The sequence below is a fragment of the Rhinolophus hipposideros genome (assembly GCF_964194185.1).
Source record: "Rhinolophus hipposideros genome assembly, chromosome: 5".
Classification (NCBI taxonomy): Eukaryota; Metazoa; Chordata; class Mammalia; order Chiroptera; family Rhinolophidae; genus Rhinolophus; species Rhinolophus hipposideros.
The window spans coordinates 94079098-94098658 of record NC_138051.1 but is presented as its reverse complement, the minus strand read 5'-3'; the positions used below and the strand labels follow the sequence as shown (position 1 = coordinate 94098658).

Here is a 19561-nt window from a genome sequence, read left to right as displayed (position 1 = left end):
CAGTGATTCCAACTCAGCAAATCTCAGTGGAACCCTAGAATTTATTTAGTAAGGGCCTAAGCTGACCCTTGGCTCTAAGGGAGCCACTGTGATCTTTTTACAAGGCTAAGATTTAAAGGTTTGTTCACTTTCTGCTCAAGACCTGCAGTGGCTCCCTTCACACCTAGGAGAAACCCCGTACCCCTTAGAGGCCCCGTACCCCTTAGAGGCCCCACATGATCCGGTCCTTGCCAACCTTCTGACCTCATCTCTGACATTCCTTCCCCGCGCTCCCTCTGCTCTAACCACCCTGGCCTTCTTGCTATTCTAGAATTTAGTAAACTCATTCCTGCCTCAGGACCTTTGCACTTCCTGATGGCTGCCCAGAACAGCCTTTCTCTAGTCCTTTGCATGGCTCCCTCCCTCACTTCACTCAGTTCTCTACTCAAAGGTCACCTCCTCAAAGAGGCCAGTCCTCTGTGTTTGCCACTCCACACCCTGCTTTATTTTTCTTATGTCCATCTGGAATGATATCACATATTTGTCTGGCTTCTCCACTAGAAGGTAAGTTCCATGAGGGCAGATATTCTGTCTGTGTTATTCCCTGCTCGATTCCTAATGCTCAGCACAGACTGGACACTCAGTCCGAGTTTGTTGAAAGGACAAATGCTCCAGGGGCTCCCAGGGCTTCAGCCTACCCCCTGGAACACAAGCACGTCCCTTGTCCTCTGGAACTCCACCCCTAACATAGGACCATTCCTAGCCCCCCGCCACAATCCTCTGGACCCCATTTGTCTACTCTGGGCTTCGGTAATTATTGACAGAATGAATCATCATCAGCCCACTCCACCCTGCCTCTGATTTTCCCTGTGATCTTGGGCAGTCCTAGACCTTTCTAAACTTGAGTTCTCTTGTCCGTAAAGGGAAGAAGCAACTGAAACTCAGCCTCAAGGAAAGGCTCATCAGTTAAGGTTTGCTCTGTATTGTTTATTTATCAGCACAAAGTGGACACATCTTCATTTGTCTATTTGACTGGGAATTTGCTTTAGTGAATATCTTGGCTTTGATGAAAAGTTTATGAAAGTTCATTTCCTTATTACATTTAACATTCATTCATTCACTGAACAAGTATTGACAAAAAGTCTGTGTCAGGATTTGAGCTTCATGCTGGGGATACAAGATGGATGAGATCACTGCTCCCTCAGGGGTTTCGGGTTTACTGGGGACAGACATACAGAAGTCCTGCAGAGCAGTATGAGCAGCACGGCCAAGTCCCCAGTACCATAGCTCTTGAGCTGACAAGAGGCTGTGAACCACTTCAAGCATTGTACAGATGGGAAAACTGAGGCCCAAAGAGAACCTTGTTCATTCACTTGCTGACTCATTCAACAAACATTCCGCAGTCAGAGCATGAGAAACTGACAGCCTGGGCCCTGTCTGAAAGGAGCTCCCCAACCATTGTGGGAAATGGAAATACAGAGAGCTAATTATAGCTCCCCCGAGCAATGGCAGTCAGAGGTAATTGCTTACACAGGTTGGATGGGGGGCCTGCAGGAGGCAGAGTTCCTGGACGGCTTCTTGGAGGAGGTGGCCCCTGAGCTGAGACTGGAAAATGGATCAGGAAGAGCCAGGAAAGGGGTTTCAGCAGAGGGAAGACCAGGCTCAAGGTCACGGAGACAGAGTGAGCCAGTATCACTCCAGACAGTTGTTCGTATGTGCAGCTCTTAGAGCAGGAGGGGTCCATGTGTGTATATATGTGTGTATGCATGCCCCTGTGTGTGTGTGTGTGTGTGCGCGAGCGCATGCACATGTGTGTCTCATGATGAAATAACTAGTGGCAGGTTTACCAAGATGGCTAGGGGTCCTTGACTCTAGCCCTAGCCACAGCCCCACACTCACCTGAAATCAAATGCTTCCTATGAGCCTTCAAAGAAGTTGGGGAGATTCAGCCGGTATTCATGGCCCTTGGCACAGAAGTTTGTCCCTGCGGGGAGGATTGTGACAGGCTGGACTTCTGGGATTAACACAGACTGGCTGCCCTTGGCCCAACGTCCACCTTCAGCACAACCAACAGCAAGGAAAACAACCCTCCCCCTCAATTCGGGTTGTGTGAAATCCATGCACGGAGAAGCAAGAGAGCTGGAGCATGCTGGGACTCTGCCACTGGGGCTGGTGTCCTGGGGTGTCTCAATTCCACCACTTTTGCAGACTGACACTCTCCTGGGTCTCAGTTTCCTCCTTTGCCCTCATTACGGCTCAATGTGGCCATGTAGATTAAAGCTAGTGACGTCCATGGACGTTCTTTAAAACTAGTACCAGTAAAAGGCTGAGCTAATTGCAGCAATGCTCTAGCCTCTCCTGGTTTCGTTCTTTCATCCAACACGCATCTGTGGATACTACTGCCTGCCAGACACCGTGCTCATGGCAGGAACGCAGCCCAAGTCACAGTTTCTTGCCCCCAAGGAGCTTGGGTTATGATTTTAAAACGTCACGATTGCTTATTCATTTTGCATATAGTGCTTTTCAATTGTAATGACTAGTTCTTCAGGAACATCAATAGAACTCTCCACTTTGAAGCAGCATGAACAGAAAAGTTAATATGTACTCAACAGAAAGAGTATTTGCCAAACTTTTGCAACTCAGATACCTTCTCTTTCCTGAGTGCCAGCAGGGAATCACAAATGTGGCCTACCGATTGAGTGCAGAGACAGAGTTTACATGGGTTAATCGATGTGACCCAGACTTAATTTTCTCCCAGATTTGTTTATTATTACTTTATTCTTACTCTCCTCATCCACTGTCTGGACACAAACACCCATACAGTAACTTCTTGCTTACATCTCAGAATCTTCAATTCTTCTCTTCTTTTTTTTCAAATATTTTATTGGGGAAGGGGTACAGGACTTTATTGGGGAACAGTGTGTACTTCCAGGACTTTTTTCCAAGTCAAGTTGTTGTCCTTTCAATCTTAGTTGTGGAGGGTGCCGTTCAGCTTCAAGTTGTTGTCCTTTCAGTCTTAGTTGTGGAGGGCGCAGCTCAGCTCCAGGTCCAGTTGCCACTGTTAGTTGCAGGGGGCACAGACCACCATCCCTTGAGGGAGTCGAACCGGCAACCTTGTGGTTGAGAGGAGGCGCTCCAACCAACTGAGCCATCCGGGAGGCAGCTCAGCTCAAGGTGCCGTGTTCAATCTTAGTTGCAGGGGACGCAGCCCACCATCCCTTACGGGACTCGAGGAGTTGAACTGGCAACCTTGTGGTTGAACGCCTACTGGCCCATGTGGGAATCAAACCGGCAGCCTTTGGAGTTAGGAGCATGGAGCTCCAACCGCCTGAGCCACCAGGCTGGCCCCTTCAATTCTTCTCTTGATGTTCATTCAAGGAAGAATTCAGCAGGGGTCTATCATGAGATTCATTCATTCATTCATTCATTCATTCATTCATTCGTTCATTCATTCATTCTCTTTGGCATATCCAAATTGATTAAGATGCACTAACTACTGGGGAATAAAGCACAATCCTGCCCTCGGTGATGTTTGTTGTTTCAAATTCGGATTATGGAAGAATTCAAACATATACAAAATAGAGAGAATGATATAATGAACCCCCACATACCCATCAGCAGCTGCAGTTATTATCAACATGAGGTTAATCTCATTTTTTCCACCCCGTCCCTTTCCCCTTTGGATTGATTTGAAATAAATTCTACACATCATTTAATCTATAAGACATTTTTTAAAAAGTCCTAGCCACAAAAGCATGTATCACGCCTTTTAAAAAATCCATAATTCCTTATATCACCAAATTTCAAGTCACCGTTTTTTTAATTGGCTCCCAAATGTTTGTTTACAGTTGATTTGTTTGAGTTAGGACTCAAACAAGGTCTCCACGTGGCATTTTTCATACAGCCGTCCTCTCTTATCCACAGGCGATATGTTCCAAGACCCTCGGTGGATACCTGAAACCGCAGGTGGCACTGACCCCTACATATATTATGCTTTCTCCTATACTTCCACACCTATGATAAAGCTTGATTGATAAAGTAAGCACAGTAAGAGATTAACAACAATACCTAATAATAAAATAGAACCATTATCATAATATACTATTATAAAAGTTATGTGAATGTGGTCTCTCTCTCTCTCTTTCTCTCTCTCGCTCTTTCTCTCTCATTGTCCTGTACTCACCCTTCCCCTTTTTGTGTGATGTGAGATGATACAGTGCTTCCGTGATGAGGTGTTTGTGTTTTGAGGTGTGACCGCAGAACTAGCACGTGTTTCTTCTTTCTTTGTCACAATTTCATGGATAGAAGATTCATTCAGATCTTAGTAACCTCAGCATATGATTTTTTTCCTTATTAATGTTGAGAACTTTCGCCGTTTCACTTAAAGGAAGGACTTCACGGCTTCTCTTTGGTATATCCGAAGTGCCAGCATCCCTGTTCTTCCGCTTGAGTGCCATAATTAAGTGAAATAAGGGTGAATGCAGCCACTGCTCTACTGTGAGATACTGCCACACCCCACGGACCCACTCATTCCCATGCATTCACTCCTTTCCCCCTAAGTCCTCTCCCTGTCCCCTTGGTGACTCTTCTCTTGGTCTTGGGGTGACAACTTTTCTTCAGTTTTCCTCCCTCCTCTCTTTCTGGTCACTCTCCTTGCTGAGCTGCCCTTTCTTAGCCAACCCTTTCAATGGAGGATGCGCCTTCTCTTCAGACTCCATGGCACTCATTTTGGGGGAAGTCATCCCCCTCACTCGCCCATCTCAGGGGGGCAAATCCTGACTGCTCCCCTCCAGCCCAGATTTCGCTCCTGAACAAATCCCTTGGCAGTCTCCCAGGAACAGCAGGGTTTGGGGTGTGTCCAAATCTGAATGAGTCACCACCCTACCCCTCCCAGCACGTGAGTGTCCTCTCTCAGGGAATTCTTTCTTCATTACCACCAGGAGCTTAACCCAAATTCGGTTTATTCTCCCTTCTTCCCTACACCTGCTCAGAAAGTCGCATCAGTTCTCATAGCCTTCGATTCATCCCCATTCTCCACCTCCAGTTGGGATCCATTTTTGCCCTAGTTGCTGCAACAGCCCCTTCAATGCCCAGCCCCCATCTTATTCCTGAACCCTGAATCACTTCTACTCAGCAGCCAGAGTCATTTTTCTAGTATGTAAATCTGCTTCTATCAACTCTCTGTTTAAATTTCTTTGAAACTGCCAATGGCTCTAAGGAACCATTAGAGAATCCTTACAAAGCCTCCAGGCCCTCAGAGATCCAATGGCTCCATCACAGACTGTCCCTCTCTGCAGCCCATCCGCCTCTGCTCCAGAGCTGCCCATCTGCTTTTGGTTTTTTGAAAATGCCTCCATCACTCTTTCTCCTGCCCAGAACGTTCTCCTGTCTGTTCACTTGACCACCTTCTGCTCTTCTTCTGATTGCAGCACAGAAGTTACCTCTGCCAGGAAGCCTTCCCTGACTTCCCCAACTGAGTTTGGTGCCGTCCTCTCAGCTTCCTTTTTTCATGCCCTATCTTGCCCATCAGATTCTAAGTCCCGTGACGGCCATCACTGTGAAAACCTTTCAGGGCAGAATCGCTCTGTGGTTTAGAAAGTTTCTCTGACATTAAGCAGGTTGTGATAATATGCTGCTCTCACACCTCAAACCGCAAGCGCCTCTCATCCTGTGTGGCCTTGGGGGAAATTACCACGCCTCTGTTCCTCGGTTTCCTCATCTATATCATGGTACTCAGAATAGCATCAGCCTCATAGGGCCATCACATCACGAGGACTAAGTGGGTTATTCTGGGTAGAGGTCCCAGCAGCTTGCCTGGCAGAAAGATCTCAACTACGCATTCACTTGTTGACGTCATCATTACTGCCTGTGCTGTTTCTGAAGGTCACACAGTTTCTGATGACATCAGCGGAATCAATGACGGAGTGATCGCTTTTATTGCCGTTGTGTGTCTATTGCTCGTTTACTCCCGGATCCTCATTCTGGTTGTTCAGGGGACCGTCTGTCAGGGGGAAGACTCAGAACTGGGAACCTGGAAAGTAGCCACTCTCCCCAAACTGGAAGTGCTGGGGCGCTGACCTGGGATCTCCTAGAAGGGGGAGGGCCCAGCTCAGCTGCAGGAGGAGTCCAGGGACTATGTCAGAAGGGGTCAGGGTCGGGCGCCCCTGCAAGGGTCAGCATGTGTACAGAACCTGGGGGAAGGAAAGGTTGACACTGGAACTGGGGACCAGAGAGCCCACAGAAGTAGGACGAGGGCAGCAGGTTCCCCTGCTGGTCCTGGGCCTGAGGTCTAGGTGGGCTTGGTCCTGGCCGAGCTACTGAAGATGAAGGCAGAGGGGCCCAGAGCCTGGGGTGGGGCTGAACCCAAGTGGGAGGTCGGGGGCTTAGTGTCGGCCACAGGTGGCTACAGGGCATGAATCAGGCAGATCAGGGTAGAAAGACACAAGGGAAACACCTTTCCAAGGAAGATGGTTTATTGGTGTTGGGAAGTCTCAGGGCCTCCGGTTGAATAGTCGACAGGCTTCCTGCATATGGGAGCCACCAGGCAAAGTCACTGTCACTTTCCCAAAAATGAGGAGGCAGGGCCAGACATGCCAACTCCTCTGTGCACAGAGGCCAGACTGCACGCAGAGACCTGGGCACCCTTAACAAGGGGTCCCACCGCTCAGCACAGAGCTCTAGGCTTGATTGGGGTTGACAACTTTGACAAGAAACATAATGCTCTGGGTGTCTTTGGAGAGTATGGATAACAGAAAGGGCCTGTTGAAATTCACAATAGTCATTGGGCCTAGTTTTCCGGACAAGAGCATAACTTTGTTTCCCGTAGCGGCAGCTGCTTCCGTGCCCGTCTCGGCCACTTCAATCAGAGTCTTGTGGACCACCTGTGGGGACACCAGAGCATTACCCACCAGAGACAGGGTGAGCAGGAGAGAAGCAGACTGCCTCCTGCCTCTGAGGGGACTGACATTTATCAAGCATCTACTGCTGACCTGTCACTGTGCTCGTCAATTTGTTCAATTTGTCTGTTCCTCCCAACAATCTGTCACCGGCTTTGCGCAGTCCTGAGGTGCAGATGTGAACACTGAGGCTCCAGGCTGTAAGTGGCCTGCCCAGGTCACCCTGACCTGGATCCTTCTCTGTCTGAGCCCACCGACTATGCTGCTCCCCAAATGCCCGCTATTGTAGGGGGCAGCAGTGAGAGCAAGTCGAGGCATTTTTCCTTCCTCTTGAAGCAGCTGATGCTGACATCTCTGTGGTTGGCACAGGATGGGCTGGCACTGCTTTCTTCACCTCTCCTGCCCCAACTCAAATGTTCTTGGGGCCCTGGGCTACTTTGCATAAGACATAGCTTCATATTCTTGGACCATGCAGCCCTTTCCGCACATGCCCTTCCATTGCCACACCCTTTGCAAGGTGGGGTGCAGAGGAGAGTGGACAGCTGCCCACCTGACTGCCCCACCCACTTTTCAACTACTCTGTTTCTAGGACTGCTATGCAAGGGTCCCTGGTATTCTCTCATATGCTTGGTGATCTTGATGACAAGCGTCCTATAACCATTGCTATTACCTATAACCTCTTACCTGCTCTGCCAGGCCCTGCACACTAGCCAAGACCTATCGCCCCATTTTACCTACGAAATAATTGACAGGTAGAGGACTTCAATTATTTGCCCCATTGGCAGTAAAAGGTGGAGCCTGGGATGGGGTCCACCATTGATTCCACTCCAGGCTCTTCCCCGGGACCAGCTCACATTATATTGCAGAAAGGTAGGGACCAGCCCCCTGGATAGTTGTTACCTTGATTTCCTGGACTTGGTGGAGTCCCAGGGAGGGTGCTTGAATAATGAGAAATGCAGGTATGTATGCAAATATAAGATTACCCAAACGTCTGCCTGGCTTTCATCATTCAAGTTTCCATACGGAGGATGAATTGTCCTAAGTTTAAAGACTCACCTGAGTAACTGCCAGGTTCCTGGCCCCTGTGATTCCTGACAGATCAGCCTGCGAGGTGAACACTTCACTCATGCCCAGCTGGGGGAGTGTGTCTTCCAGATTATAGTTGCTAGAGATGGAAAACTTTGGCAGGTAGAGCTCATCTATCTCTCTAGGAAATGAGAAAAATAAATGTGAACATCTGCTCAACTCTGCCCGCCTATCTCCTGCCTCACAGTGTGATCCCCCCGGTTTCTCTCCAATCACCTTCTTCTCTCTGGAAGTAAATATTCCTTTCCTCACTTTCTTGAGCCTTCGTCCTTCCTCTTCTTAATTAATTCATTATCTACTCACATTAGCAAGTGCCTACATATGCCAGGCAGTGTGCCAGGGCTGGGGCTGTGGCTGAGGCGGTGCCCAGGCCCATCCCTGCCCTTCCCCTGGAAGCTTGCAGTGCAATGGGAAACGCCTTCATGCCAAGAGATGTCACAGCATGCTGGGAGACCAAGCTGGGGCAGCTGGCTCCTTGGGTACGAGGAAGGCTTCCTGTGAGAGGTGGCATCAAGCCTGAGTCCCAGAGGAGGGGAAGGAGCTGGCTGGGTAAAAAGAGGGCATGAGGCAGATACATGAACTCACAAGAAGGTAGGAAGAGGAAAAGGGCAGCCTTAGCGTCAGGACAAAGGAGAAAGAAGTGAGGGGTCGGGCAGAGCCTAGGGGAAGGACATGAAGGGCCTGGGGGCTGTACTTGAAGAGCCTGGAAGATCCTGAAACAATTGAAGTTCCTCATCTTGCCTCCCCAGTGAGCTCCTTGAGGGCTGGGCTGGCAGAGAGTTCTTGGAGCAAGAGGTGATATCTCTGGCTTCCAAGTTTCCCTCTCCCTTTGTATACATCTCCCTTAAGACTCTTGTCACAGTGTGCCTGGTTGTACAGTTCCCCAATATAAGGAGGCTGTTTCTCCCATGGGAGCAGACACTGACCTATCCCTCTTATTCACTCTGCTCCAGCCAGTCTGGTCTCACTGATCCTCAAACATACGAGGCTTGTTCCCACCTTACAGGCTTAGCACTGGCTATTCCCTCTTCCAGGAATGCTGTTCCCCAACGTATCCATATGGCTCAGTCCCTTATCTCTGTCATGTTGATGCCCAAATGTCACTTCATGGCCACACTATTTAAAACCACAAACTACCTCCGCGTCCCGTTTTCTTAATCCTTTTACCCTGCTCTGCTATTCCCCCCTCTCATTTCTCACCCTTTAACGTACCAAGTAATTCCTTTCTTTATTATATTTATCTATTGTCTCTCTCTCCCAATTACAAAGTAAGTTCCGTGAGACCAGAGGATTTTGCGTTTCATTGACTGATATATCCTCGGGGTCTAAATTAGTGCCCGGCACATAGTAGGTGCTCAGTTAGCCCTCAACTGATCACAATTCTGTCTGCCCCTCTCTACCTGCAAGAGTCTGAGACAAGGAGAGAACAGGCCTGAGTGTTGGGTGTAGTGTTGACGACTCCTATGACTTAACGCATGTCACAGTCAGAGGCACCTCAGCCCCTGCCCCAGCTGACGTCATCATCATAGAAGAAAAAACTGCTAGCCCAAAGCCACACAGGCAGCAAAGGGTAAGGTAATCCCACACTCCCCCTGCCCCAGTACAGGTTCTCCCACTGCTACACGCCCACCCCTGGACCTTCGTGAGGCCCTGAGTTGGGGGGAGATGGGCGGCTGGCAAGAGTGGGGATGGCTGAGAAAGAAAGTGGACCACCTGACAGCTCTGGGGCCCGGGGATCGTCACCTCAGCTGCAGTGAATCTCTCCACCTCCTCAACGTCTCAGGGAGCAACATGGCTTCCACCGCCTCCATTTTGCCCTTGTCTGGGAGGATGAAGAGCGCGCTGTCGTTGCTGGTGTACTTGAGCTCCACCACGGTACAGGAGAGCTCATCATCCCGGAAGTAAGGCATGGTGAGGTCCTCAATGCCCATCATGGACACCTTCACCGACTTTCTCTTACCCACGTAGAACTTTGACTCAAAAGTGTCGTCGGGGTCAAAGGGCGTCTCCCACTTGGCTAGAGGCGGAGGGAGCGGTGGGAGAAGTCTGTGAAGGCCAGAGCTCCCCTGCCTCCACCCCTGTCTGCCCGGGTTCCCTGAGCGGCGAAGACATTCCACACACCAACAGCCACCCCCCAGCTCCTCTCAGGGATGGCCCTGCCTTGGTTTGCAAAAACACCTTGGCAGGTGGGGAAGCCAACGGGAGTGGGATGAACCCCATGGGTCTGGATTGCAAAGGGGGGCTGTGACTCAAAGACCTGGTTAATTGTGCTAAATGAGAAACCCACAGGAATTTGGGCATAGGAAGTACAAAAGAGAGGTGGGGGCTAGAGAAAGAGGGGGGAAGGGGCCTGACAGTGCTGTAGGAGGCTGGGCCTGGGGAGAAATGGGGAGAAAGCTGCTTCAAAGTCGTCACCAGATGTTCAGCATTGCAGGGCTTTGCACATAGACCCACAGCTTGTGAAACAAGCGGAAGCACAGAGAAACCAGGGAACCTGAGGGCAGGGTGAAGGTCAACTGAGGAGAGGGACACAGGTCTCCTCCCCCAGGAGGACTGGAGCACTCGGGGTGGTGGGGACTTCCTGGGGAGATGAGACACCTGGGGGCTTCCTTGGAAATGTGAAGCCCCCTCCACTGCTTTGTGTGCCACCTCTGCCAGAGCAAAATTTGGAGGACAGAGTCCTAGGATACGGCAGGCTGTCAGGAAGGGAAAACAAGAGACTTAAAGAGCAAACATGACATTTCAGGCCTGGATTAATTTTATAGAAGAATCCGGTTCCACGTTTCAGTTTGCAGATGAGAATGCAGGCACAGCAGGGCTTGCCCGGGCCTCAGCCAGGAGCCATAATTCAGGGCTCTCTCCGTGTCTCCACACAGCTCATGTGTCTCAGGCACTGACTCATTGATCACTCTCTGCGTCCCTATCTATTGTTTGTCCCCTTTTGGACTGCTGGCTCCATAAGGCAGAATCTATCTGCTTGCACTCTGCCCCCTCAGCACTTATGGCTGAGGTTTGCATTTGTCATATTCTTGTCTGTGAAATGGATCAGGCACTGTCCCCAAAGGGTTCTGTCCTGGATATCGCCCTTCCCCGGGGTTCTTCAGTGGCCACACCATTTCCTCGAGATTATAGGACAGTGCAATCACAGAAGCCCAGGATAGCCAGGCTCCTTAGAGGCTGTCTTCCCATGTAGATGACCACCAGCCCTGCCAGCACCCTCCCAGAGAACGAGTGCCCCTGCTGGGCCAGGACAGAGTCCAGGTCAGAAACGCCAGTGCAGTGTATAGGCAGAGGGCTTTCCTGGGCAGGCCAAAAGCGACTCTCCAGGGACGGAGTTCAAGTTCTGACCACCCAGAAGTGACCTGAAAGGGGAGCGTCTTCCTTCTGGGAGCTGGACAAGTTTGAGTCAGAATGAAAAGTGCCACCCTGGCTCAGACAAAGGGTTGATGGGCTCCTCTGCAGTTACATCTTGGATTGACAAACTAATTTGGAAAACCCCAGGAAAAGATGATGCCTATGGGCTGGGTGGGGCCTTGGGGTCCACGCTCACATCCCCCCTCCGTCACTCCCCCCACTAGCAGAGGGCCTCTCCTCTGTAGCAGTGTGCCCAGTAACACAGATTGTTGAGCCAGGACAGCAATAGCCCTGAGGGCTCAGAAATAAAGCCTGTTTCCTTCCGGACCCCAAGTCGGGCGCTCACCTTTAAAGAAGATGTAATTCACTAGGACCATCGCTGTGTTTGGGTCAAGGTGCTTGACCAAATCCACGATGTGCCCCTGGGTTTTCTCCTTCACGTAGTCATTGATGAGCTCCTCGGCGGCGGTGGAATCCTGGAAGTTGGTGGCGAAAGCCTCAGAGGCGTACAGTGTCTTGGCATCATTCCGGAAGTTGTCCAGCAGCTTCAGCTGCTCATTGACGAACATGGCGTTGCCCACGCTCAGCTGCAGCAGACTGTTGGGTTGGCTGAGGGAACGCAGCATGTGCTGAAAGCCCTGGTGGATTTCTGCCTCCGAGGTCTCCGTGAGGTTGAACTTGAGGCCTTCAAGGATCTCCACCAGGGTGGTGCCGCGGGCCCCCAGGGACAGGAAGGCCAAGGCCATGGAGATGCTCAGCGGGGAGAAGATGACATTCTTATTGGGGTTTGTGGAAGCCAACTGCTTGTAGAGGCTGAAGGCAAAGTCTGTGTTGCTTGAGGCTAATCTGAGGTGGTCCACAGGTGTCCTGTGGTCCTTCTGGGTCACGTTCTCCTGGCCAAGCATGCCCCCCGGGAGGCCGTGGACAGTGGGGTAGAGCCCCGCCACCAAGAGCCCCAGAACCAGGAGGGGTGGCATTCCCTCTGCCGTCAACTCTGGAAAGCAAAGCTCCTTTCAGTCTCAGAGGGTCAGGGGGTGCCCTGCCCACCTCCCATGGCCCCCCACATGGCCTGTGTCCCGGTCTCTGCCTATGCTAGCTTTGTGATCTCCCAGGGTTAGGTGCTCTCCTGGGCACCCAACGTACATGATTATGCTCTCATGTGCCTTCTCTCTTTTTCAGGTAAGCACTGTAATTGTTGCCATCCCCTCTCCCGCCCCGTGGAGAAACTGGGCACAGAGAGGTGAAGGGGCTAGCCCAACGTCACACAGCAAGCAAGTGGCAGAGCGGGGGTAGAAGCCAGGTTTGCCTGGCTCCTAGATGGAGAAACTAGTGATGGGTGTGAGGTGCTGTCCAATCAGAACACATCCTCCTCCTCCTGCTTGGTGAGTGGACACCATTCAGAAGGGCCTAGAAAGCAGGGACTCCTTACCCCTTACACCCTTTGTCCGCCCCTCAACTAGAATGCCGGGAAGGAGGCCAGGGCTGAGTCAGAGACCACAGCGCTGCTCCTGGCCTCTGGATGACCAGTTGTGGGCAGACATTCTCTGCGAGATACCTGGTTGCAATAAGTGCTCATCAAGAGAGGACACAAGAAGCAAAGCTGTAGCTAGATGGCCCTGATAAGGGTTGGTGCAAAGACCAAAGGAAGGCAGAATGTTCTTTTTATCCCTGCCGGGCTGACAGCTGGTAGTTGTTTCTACCATAAGCCTGGAAAGGGCTGCTGCTGGGGAGAGAGCAGTGTGGGCTTCAGAGTCTCAGAGACCTGGACTAGGATTTCATTTTGGCCACTTGTGATTGCTGTGTGGTTACAAGCAAGTGACTGAACCTCTCTGAGCCTCAATCCCCATCTCAATACAACATGTTGAGTTCAAATGAGATAAACGACGAAGGTGCTGCCTCTTAATATGTCTTCAGAGATTATTATCTCCTCCCATGTCCCCCCTCTCTGAAACTATAAGCCAAAGCCATGATTCCATGCGAGAGAGGATGGAGCTATTGCACTAAAAGAAGACCCGAGAGGTGGGGTTCAAAGCCTGTGGCTGCAGCAAACAGGATTATTCACCTTCAGCCTCAGTCCAGAATTCAGAAGAGAAAAGGGCAGAGGGAAGAGGAAGAAGGAGGAGGGGAGGGGAGAGGAGAGGAGGTGAAGAGAGAGGGAAGAGAGAGAGAAGAAGGGGAGTGGTGGAGAGGGGAAGTGAAGGGAGAGGGAAGCAGAAGGAGGAGGAGGGGAGGGGAGAGGAGAGGAGAAGAGAGGGAGCCAAGTTGATTCTCACTGGGAAGGCAGTGGAACCACCTTTGGACAAACCCAGGGACATAGGCAGTTCAATTGCCCCAAATGTTTACTCTCTGGCTAACATAACCATTTATTTGGAAAAAGAGTTCAACGTTTTTGTCCCAAAAATTATTTCTGGAGAAAAGGGCTTGTCTGTTTTGGCAAGTTGGAGGCTGGCTCTGTTTCTGAGCAGCCTGTCTTTTCTGTGGTTTCTGGATAGCAGTCTGCTTGTCAGCTTGGGCTAGTGGCCTGGAGCCCCAAGACAGGCCCTACTGAGACCCTGTGGCTTCTGTCCAGAGGCACCAGTGCAGCCATCTGTCCACACCCCGTCTGAGAGAAACACCTTGTGCCAGGCAAGGGGAAGCGCCTCCTGTCTGTCAGGGGCGTTCTGGCCTTGAGAGTGGACACACAGCTGAACAGCGGTGCACAGCTGGCTCAAATCAGAATCCAAGTGTCAGGGGCAGAAATGACCCTTCAGGGGCAGAAATGGCACTTCCACCTCTTTGCAGGTGTGAAAACTCAGACCCAGAGACAGGACTGTCTTCAGAGCGTACCAGCATAATTGCCAGCGCTCTGACACACCTCCTCCTGGCTCCCTCCTGCCACGTAGTCTGTTGCTCCAGGGCAAGACCTAGAACCACCCTGGAAAAATGGATTCCTTTGCTCCCACTAGGCGCAGCGTCAAGGATTACCTGCTTCAGATGGCTGAATGTAGTCAAAGGATTCCAAAGCCACAGCCTGCCTGAGTGCTGGATTTTCACGGGTGCTAAGGCTTATTTAACCCTGCAAAGGACTCCTCCCCTTGGTTAGGAAATGCTGGCAGGGAAGGCCAACTGCTCTCTTCCCAGACTGGAAATAGCCAAGTGACCGCTTCTGGTAACATGGACTTATTAATAATCCAGTTACAGGAACAGCTAACGTTTCGTCTCTTAAAAGCAAAACTAAACCAAACCTTTCCCTGTTAATTTTTGCTTTTCTTCATGATGTACTTGCGGAGGAACATGTAAATACCCAGAAAATATACAAAAGGACATTGAAAAATATCCCTGATGATTGTCCTTTAAAAAAAAACACAGCAATTCTTGTTAGTGTTTTTTTCTGTTTATGAAATACTCATTGAAAAATGTTCCCCAGAATTTTGTCACCTGGGGAAAACCTCTGCTAGCATTTGTTGTATTTTTAAAGCCATCTTTCTTTGATGTGTGTGTATGTGTGTGTGTGTGTGTGTACATGTGTATGTGATATGAGTCTCCATATAGAAACTCAGATATATTTTTTAAAATGCAACACTTTTTATTTTTCTATAGCTCGAGACAGCTGTGTTAACCTGAAGGCCCCGGGCATATGGAGAGCACCAGTGTCGTGGGGGCCCTGGGCTCCAGCCCCATCTGTCTTTGGGGGCTTTCTCTTCGTCCTGCTGCTCTTCCACGACAAGTTCACCCTAACAGCTGTGTCGTGCGGGGTATCAGGCGGGGTCTCAGCTCCCGCTCCCCACATAAGAACGGAGGACATGGTGAGGCCAAAAAGGAACACCCACGGGGCCATAGGTAGGGGAGTCATACCACTATATTCTCGCTGGCAGCTGGGTTGGAGACACAGGAAGCAGGAGCCACACTGTTCGCAACCCTCACTCTGCCGCTTGCAGGCTCAGCCACCATCTGCTTGCTAACCCCCATTTTCCTGCTAGCGTAGCCACGGCAGTTATATTAGTGGCCCATGGCTCACTGGTTACAGCTGACGGCCAACTAGCCACAGCTGCTGGCCATCCAATCACAGTTGATGGCCATTTACTACCTGAGCCAGCACCTTCCACGTGAGGCCGAGAGCCTGGAAACTGTACCAACTCTGTCCCCACGAGCTGGTTGTTCCTCATTCCTGACCTCAAGGTCCCTTTCTGAGCTAATCACAGGCCTTTCTTGAGCTCATGAGTAAAACCTTCCCCTTGACCCCTAATAATCACAACCCTCCATCTGTGACAAACTTCTGAGAACCCTTACACAAGGCACAGTTTGGAAACCTCTGGATCAGTGATGAGGCTTTGGCATGAGGTAGACCTGGATTCTGAATATACCACTCACCAACTGAGTGATCTCAAGCAATTTACTGGAAATCCCTCTGTCTTAATCTCCTCCTTCTCTAAAATGCAGGTAACATTTCCCTGACAGGGTGGTTGCAAAGATTAAATGACATCATACTAAATGTTAGCTCTACTGGGAGAGGATTTTTTTGTTCATTTGTTTTGTGTAGGGCTGCATTTTAGAGTCCTTAATAAATATTGTTGACTATAAAGCACTGAGGTGACCAAGAAGAGTTTGTCCCCATCCTCCCTGGGCCCCCCTCTTCTCCCAGCTCCTGGACAGGTTGTCAGATTGTCATTCATTCACCAGACCCATTGCGCTCCACAGACAGAAGGGCTCCATATCTGCTAGGTGGTCAATATCTGATATTGCCAGTACTGAGCTCCTCTCTGTATAACTCTGGTTCCTGATTATGTTGAAAAAAAGCTCTGACCTCCCTTTCATTTTAAGTATAGTCACCAAGTCTTGGTATGTGCCAGCCTCCAGGAAGGAGGTTTGGGAGGAAGGAAAAATTCCAACATCTAATCTCATGACTTGCCCGGGAATCCACCAGATGTTAAGTGGTGGAGCTAGTAGAACTTGGGCAAAACCATCCCAATGCTAAATCCAGGTTCTCTCCACCCTCCCATGCTCTCTCTTAAAAAAAAAAAGAAAAAGAAAAAGAAAACAAAAAGAAAAGGAAAGAAAAAGGAAAACATTTTCATCCTTGAACCATGAGATAAAATGACAATGTCAGGAGTAAAATTCTTGTACAGGTGTTGGGGTCACTGGAGGGTTCTTCCCAGCTTTGGTGGGGTCAGGGCCAAGGTCTCCAGGAGCTTCTTTTTAGAGTTCAGGAAACCCCGGCAGTACATGGGAGTGGAGACCAGCACAGGCAAGAAATGAGTAGGGCCATAACACCTGCTTCAAAAGTAAGGAAATGAAAGGCACACTGAGCATGCTCAGTCTGGACCCGGGCTAGCAGATGCTCCACCGAAGGGACAGTCACTGTCACTGTCCCCAGGCACACATGGAGTCCATAGGAACGGAACTGACTTGGACTTTGGAAGCTTGACCAAACTGTTTTTTTTTTTTTAATTGGGGAATATTGGGGAACAGTGTGCTTCTCCAGGGCCCATCAGCTCCAAGTTGTCCTTGGAGCTAGTTATGGAGGGCGCAGCTCAGCTCCAAGTCCAGTTGCCGTTTTCAATCTTAGTTGCAGGGGGCACAGCCCACCATCCCATGGAGAGCTTGTGCTGTAACCAACTGAGCCATCTAGACTGAGCCATCCGGCCGTCCCTCCGGCAGCTCAGCTGCAGCTTGTTGTCTCCAATCTAGTTGTGGAGGGCGCAGCTCACTGGCCCATGTGGGAATCGAACTGGCAACCCTGTTGTTCAGAGCTTGCGTTCTAACCAACTGAGCCATCCGGCCGCCCCTCCGCCCCTCCAGTGGCTCAGCTGCAGCTCCTTGTCTTCCTATTTTCCACAGGGCCTTTGTGTTGCTACTTCTGACCCCTGAATGCTGGCCTGGCAGAGATAGTCTTAGGGAAAACCTTAGGACCAGTCCCCACTTGGGCTGGGATTGCAGTGGTCATGAGTGTACTTCTGGGACTCGAGAGGTGTGGACGAACAGCAGGAATCTGAGTAGAAGAGTGTACCACCTCCATGGAGAATGTGAGGCTCAGAGGGAAAGTGCTGGTTCCTTCCAGAGAGGAGGGGGAGGAGGTGAGGTCATGGGCGAGGCATCACTTCTGTGGCACGTGGTTCTGCCACCATGTACTAGCTCGGTGACTTTAGGCCACTTACTTCACCTCTCTGAACCTCTGTTGTCAATCATAGCACCTTAAGAATTTTTAGGAGGAAGAAATGAGATATTGGCAACTGCCCAAGACCCAGAGCAGGCCCCGTCTTCTCTCTTACAGGCTGGTGGAGTCTCCGTTGGAAAAGTACAGAGACAGCAGCCTGTTGTTGCTGACACCCAGCCTCTCTGGCTGTGTTTGCACTGCTCTGGTTTGTGGTCTTCGGAGAGGTGCTGGCTGCAGATCCGAGCTACCTTTGCAAATTCCCATCAGCACAGCCCATGTGTCCCCGCATGGCTTGGGGGGCTCCTGCAGAAGTATTTGGCAGGAGCAAGGAAAATTCCTGTGTCTGTTTTGCGTGCTGCTTAGTCATCCATACCTCCTGTGTGTTGTGCCTTGTTTTCCTTTGAGGACAGGAGACTATTGCAGCTGGCCATCATTGGCGGCTATTTCAACACTGCCTTCCTCCCATGTTCCAGGCACACCTGAGAATTCCCTGTAAGCCAGGACTGTGGGGGAAAGAGCACCCCCACTCTCCATCTTATTATCTGCCAACCCTACACACACTTCAACTTTCTGAGCCTCAGCCTCTTTTCTGTAAAATGTGGCAGGAACACTCTTTTTACACACTTCATTTATTCATTCATTAATTCATTCATTCATTTGGTCCATGCATTTTTTATTAAGACTCTAATATGAGGATATTTACTCTGCTGGAGTCTAGGATTACAATATTCTGGTCCTTTTAGAGATGTGTCCACAAAATTTTTGATAATTCTGACTTCAAGAGATGGAGCTTAATGGTGGTCCTCTAGAGTTAGACTGACTTAGTGACTTGTTTCTAATGAAGTGAACGGGGCAATGAGGTGGGGTATTATCTCGGAGGTACTGGGTTATACAGTGACCACGGCTGCTCCTGCCTTGTGCGCGCTCGCTCTCTCTCTCTCTCTCTCTCTCTCTCTCTCTCTCTCTCTCTCTCTCTCACACACACACACACACACACATCTCATGAGAAGCCATGTCTGAGCAGCCCTGTGAATAGTTCCACGTGCCGAGGACCTGAGGCCTCTTGCCAACAGCCACGTGAGCGAGCTTGGATGTGGAATTCTAGCCCTTGTCAGGTGTTCAGGAAGAGCAGCCCGCCCCATGACTTGTCTACCAGCTCATGAGAGACGCTGAGGCAGAACCGCCCAGCCCGTCAGGAACTATGAGATAATAACTGTTCTCTGGTTCCCAGCTGCTGACTTTTGGAATGACTTACTCTGCAGTCGTAGCTTAACCCCACTCCACATCCCCTGCCTGCTTGTGGCGCTTAGGATTGGGGAAGGCAGTAATCAGGGAAATCTGCATATTGTATACGAAAGCAGGTCAATTTCACAATACGCCATGGGCCACGTGGATGATACCTTAGTAAACGGGTGTTCCTTCGGCCTTCCTGGTTTTTAAGCAAATGTACCCATTCTTTCTTCATCCACCCATAGGCCCAATCATAATGATGATGGAATCACAGTTGCACTATTCTTTATGCAGAGAACTCTCACCAATACCTTCTGAGGCAGGTTTAATTATTCATCTTTACATATGAGGAAACTGCGGACAGAGATGAAGCTAGTTCCCATGGTCTCAGGCGAGGAGTGCCCGGCTGGGACGCTGTGCCAGGCAGGCTGCTCCCTCCGAGCCCACGCTCTTGCCCTCTCCAGGAAACACAGTGCCACTCCCCTCTGACTTGTTGTCAGCCCGGCCTTGGAGACACAGCGACCTGAGACATGAGAAGCCCAGCAGGAAGGTGGAGGCGTCCTGACTCCGGCCTGAGGCTTTGCCTGTGTTCCCTTCCAGCCTGTGGAAAGATCCCGGCATGTGGTGCGGAAAACCCAGGCTTGTGACCTGGCAGTACCAATTATGAGTCACAAGGACAGTGGCAGGTTTCTGATTTTAGGGATCCAGGGGCAGGAAGGTGACTGCGGGCTGCAGAGCTCTTTCTTAATTAACACGGGTGATGCCGAAGGGAGGATCTTGCATGTCCCCACTTTCTCCTGTGGGATGGACCCTCCCTCTTCTACGTCCTGGAACCACTCCCTACTCTCCATCTCTGCTGCCCACATTCTGGTCCCAGCACTGT

The 19561-nt window shown here is 50.4% G+C and overlaps 1 protein-coding gene across 1 annotated transcript; it reads right to left on the bottom strand.

Annotated features, from left to right (window-relative positions):
* Nucleotides 1-6437: 6437 nt before the first annotated feature.
* On the bottom strand, nucleotides 6438-12303 carry SERPINA3 (serpin family A member 3). The gene is made up of 4 exons (XM_081048728.1): nucleotides 11662-12303; nucleotides 9705-9978; nucleotides 7932-8082; nucleotides 6438-6860 (listed from the first exon to the last, which is right to left on the bottom strand). Exons 1-4 carry the CDS (start codon nucleotides 12290-12292, stop codon nucleotides 6657-6659), a joined length of 1260 nt encoding a protein of 419 aa, XP_080904854.1. The 5' UTR covers nucleotides 12293-12303; the 3' UTR covers nucleotides 6438-6656.
* Nucleotides 12304-19561: the final 7258 nt, after the last annotated feature.

Excerpts from the sequence above, each read along its gene's own strand:
- SERPINA3 (XM_081048728.1), bottom strand. The coding sequence starts at position 12,292 with ATGCCACCCCTCCTGGTTCTGGGGCTCTTGGTGGCGGGGCTCTACCCC. Across the intron at positions 9,979-11,661 it reads GAATTACATCTTCTTTAAAG|CCAAGTGGGAGACGCCCTTT; the intron begins GTGAGCGCCCGA and ends CTCCGCCTCTAG. Across the intron at positions 8,083-9,704 it reads AGAGATTCACTGCAGCTGAG|AGAGATAGATGAGCTCTACC; the intron begins GTGACGATCCCC and ends CTCATTTCCTAG.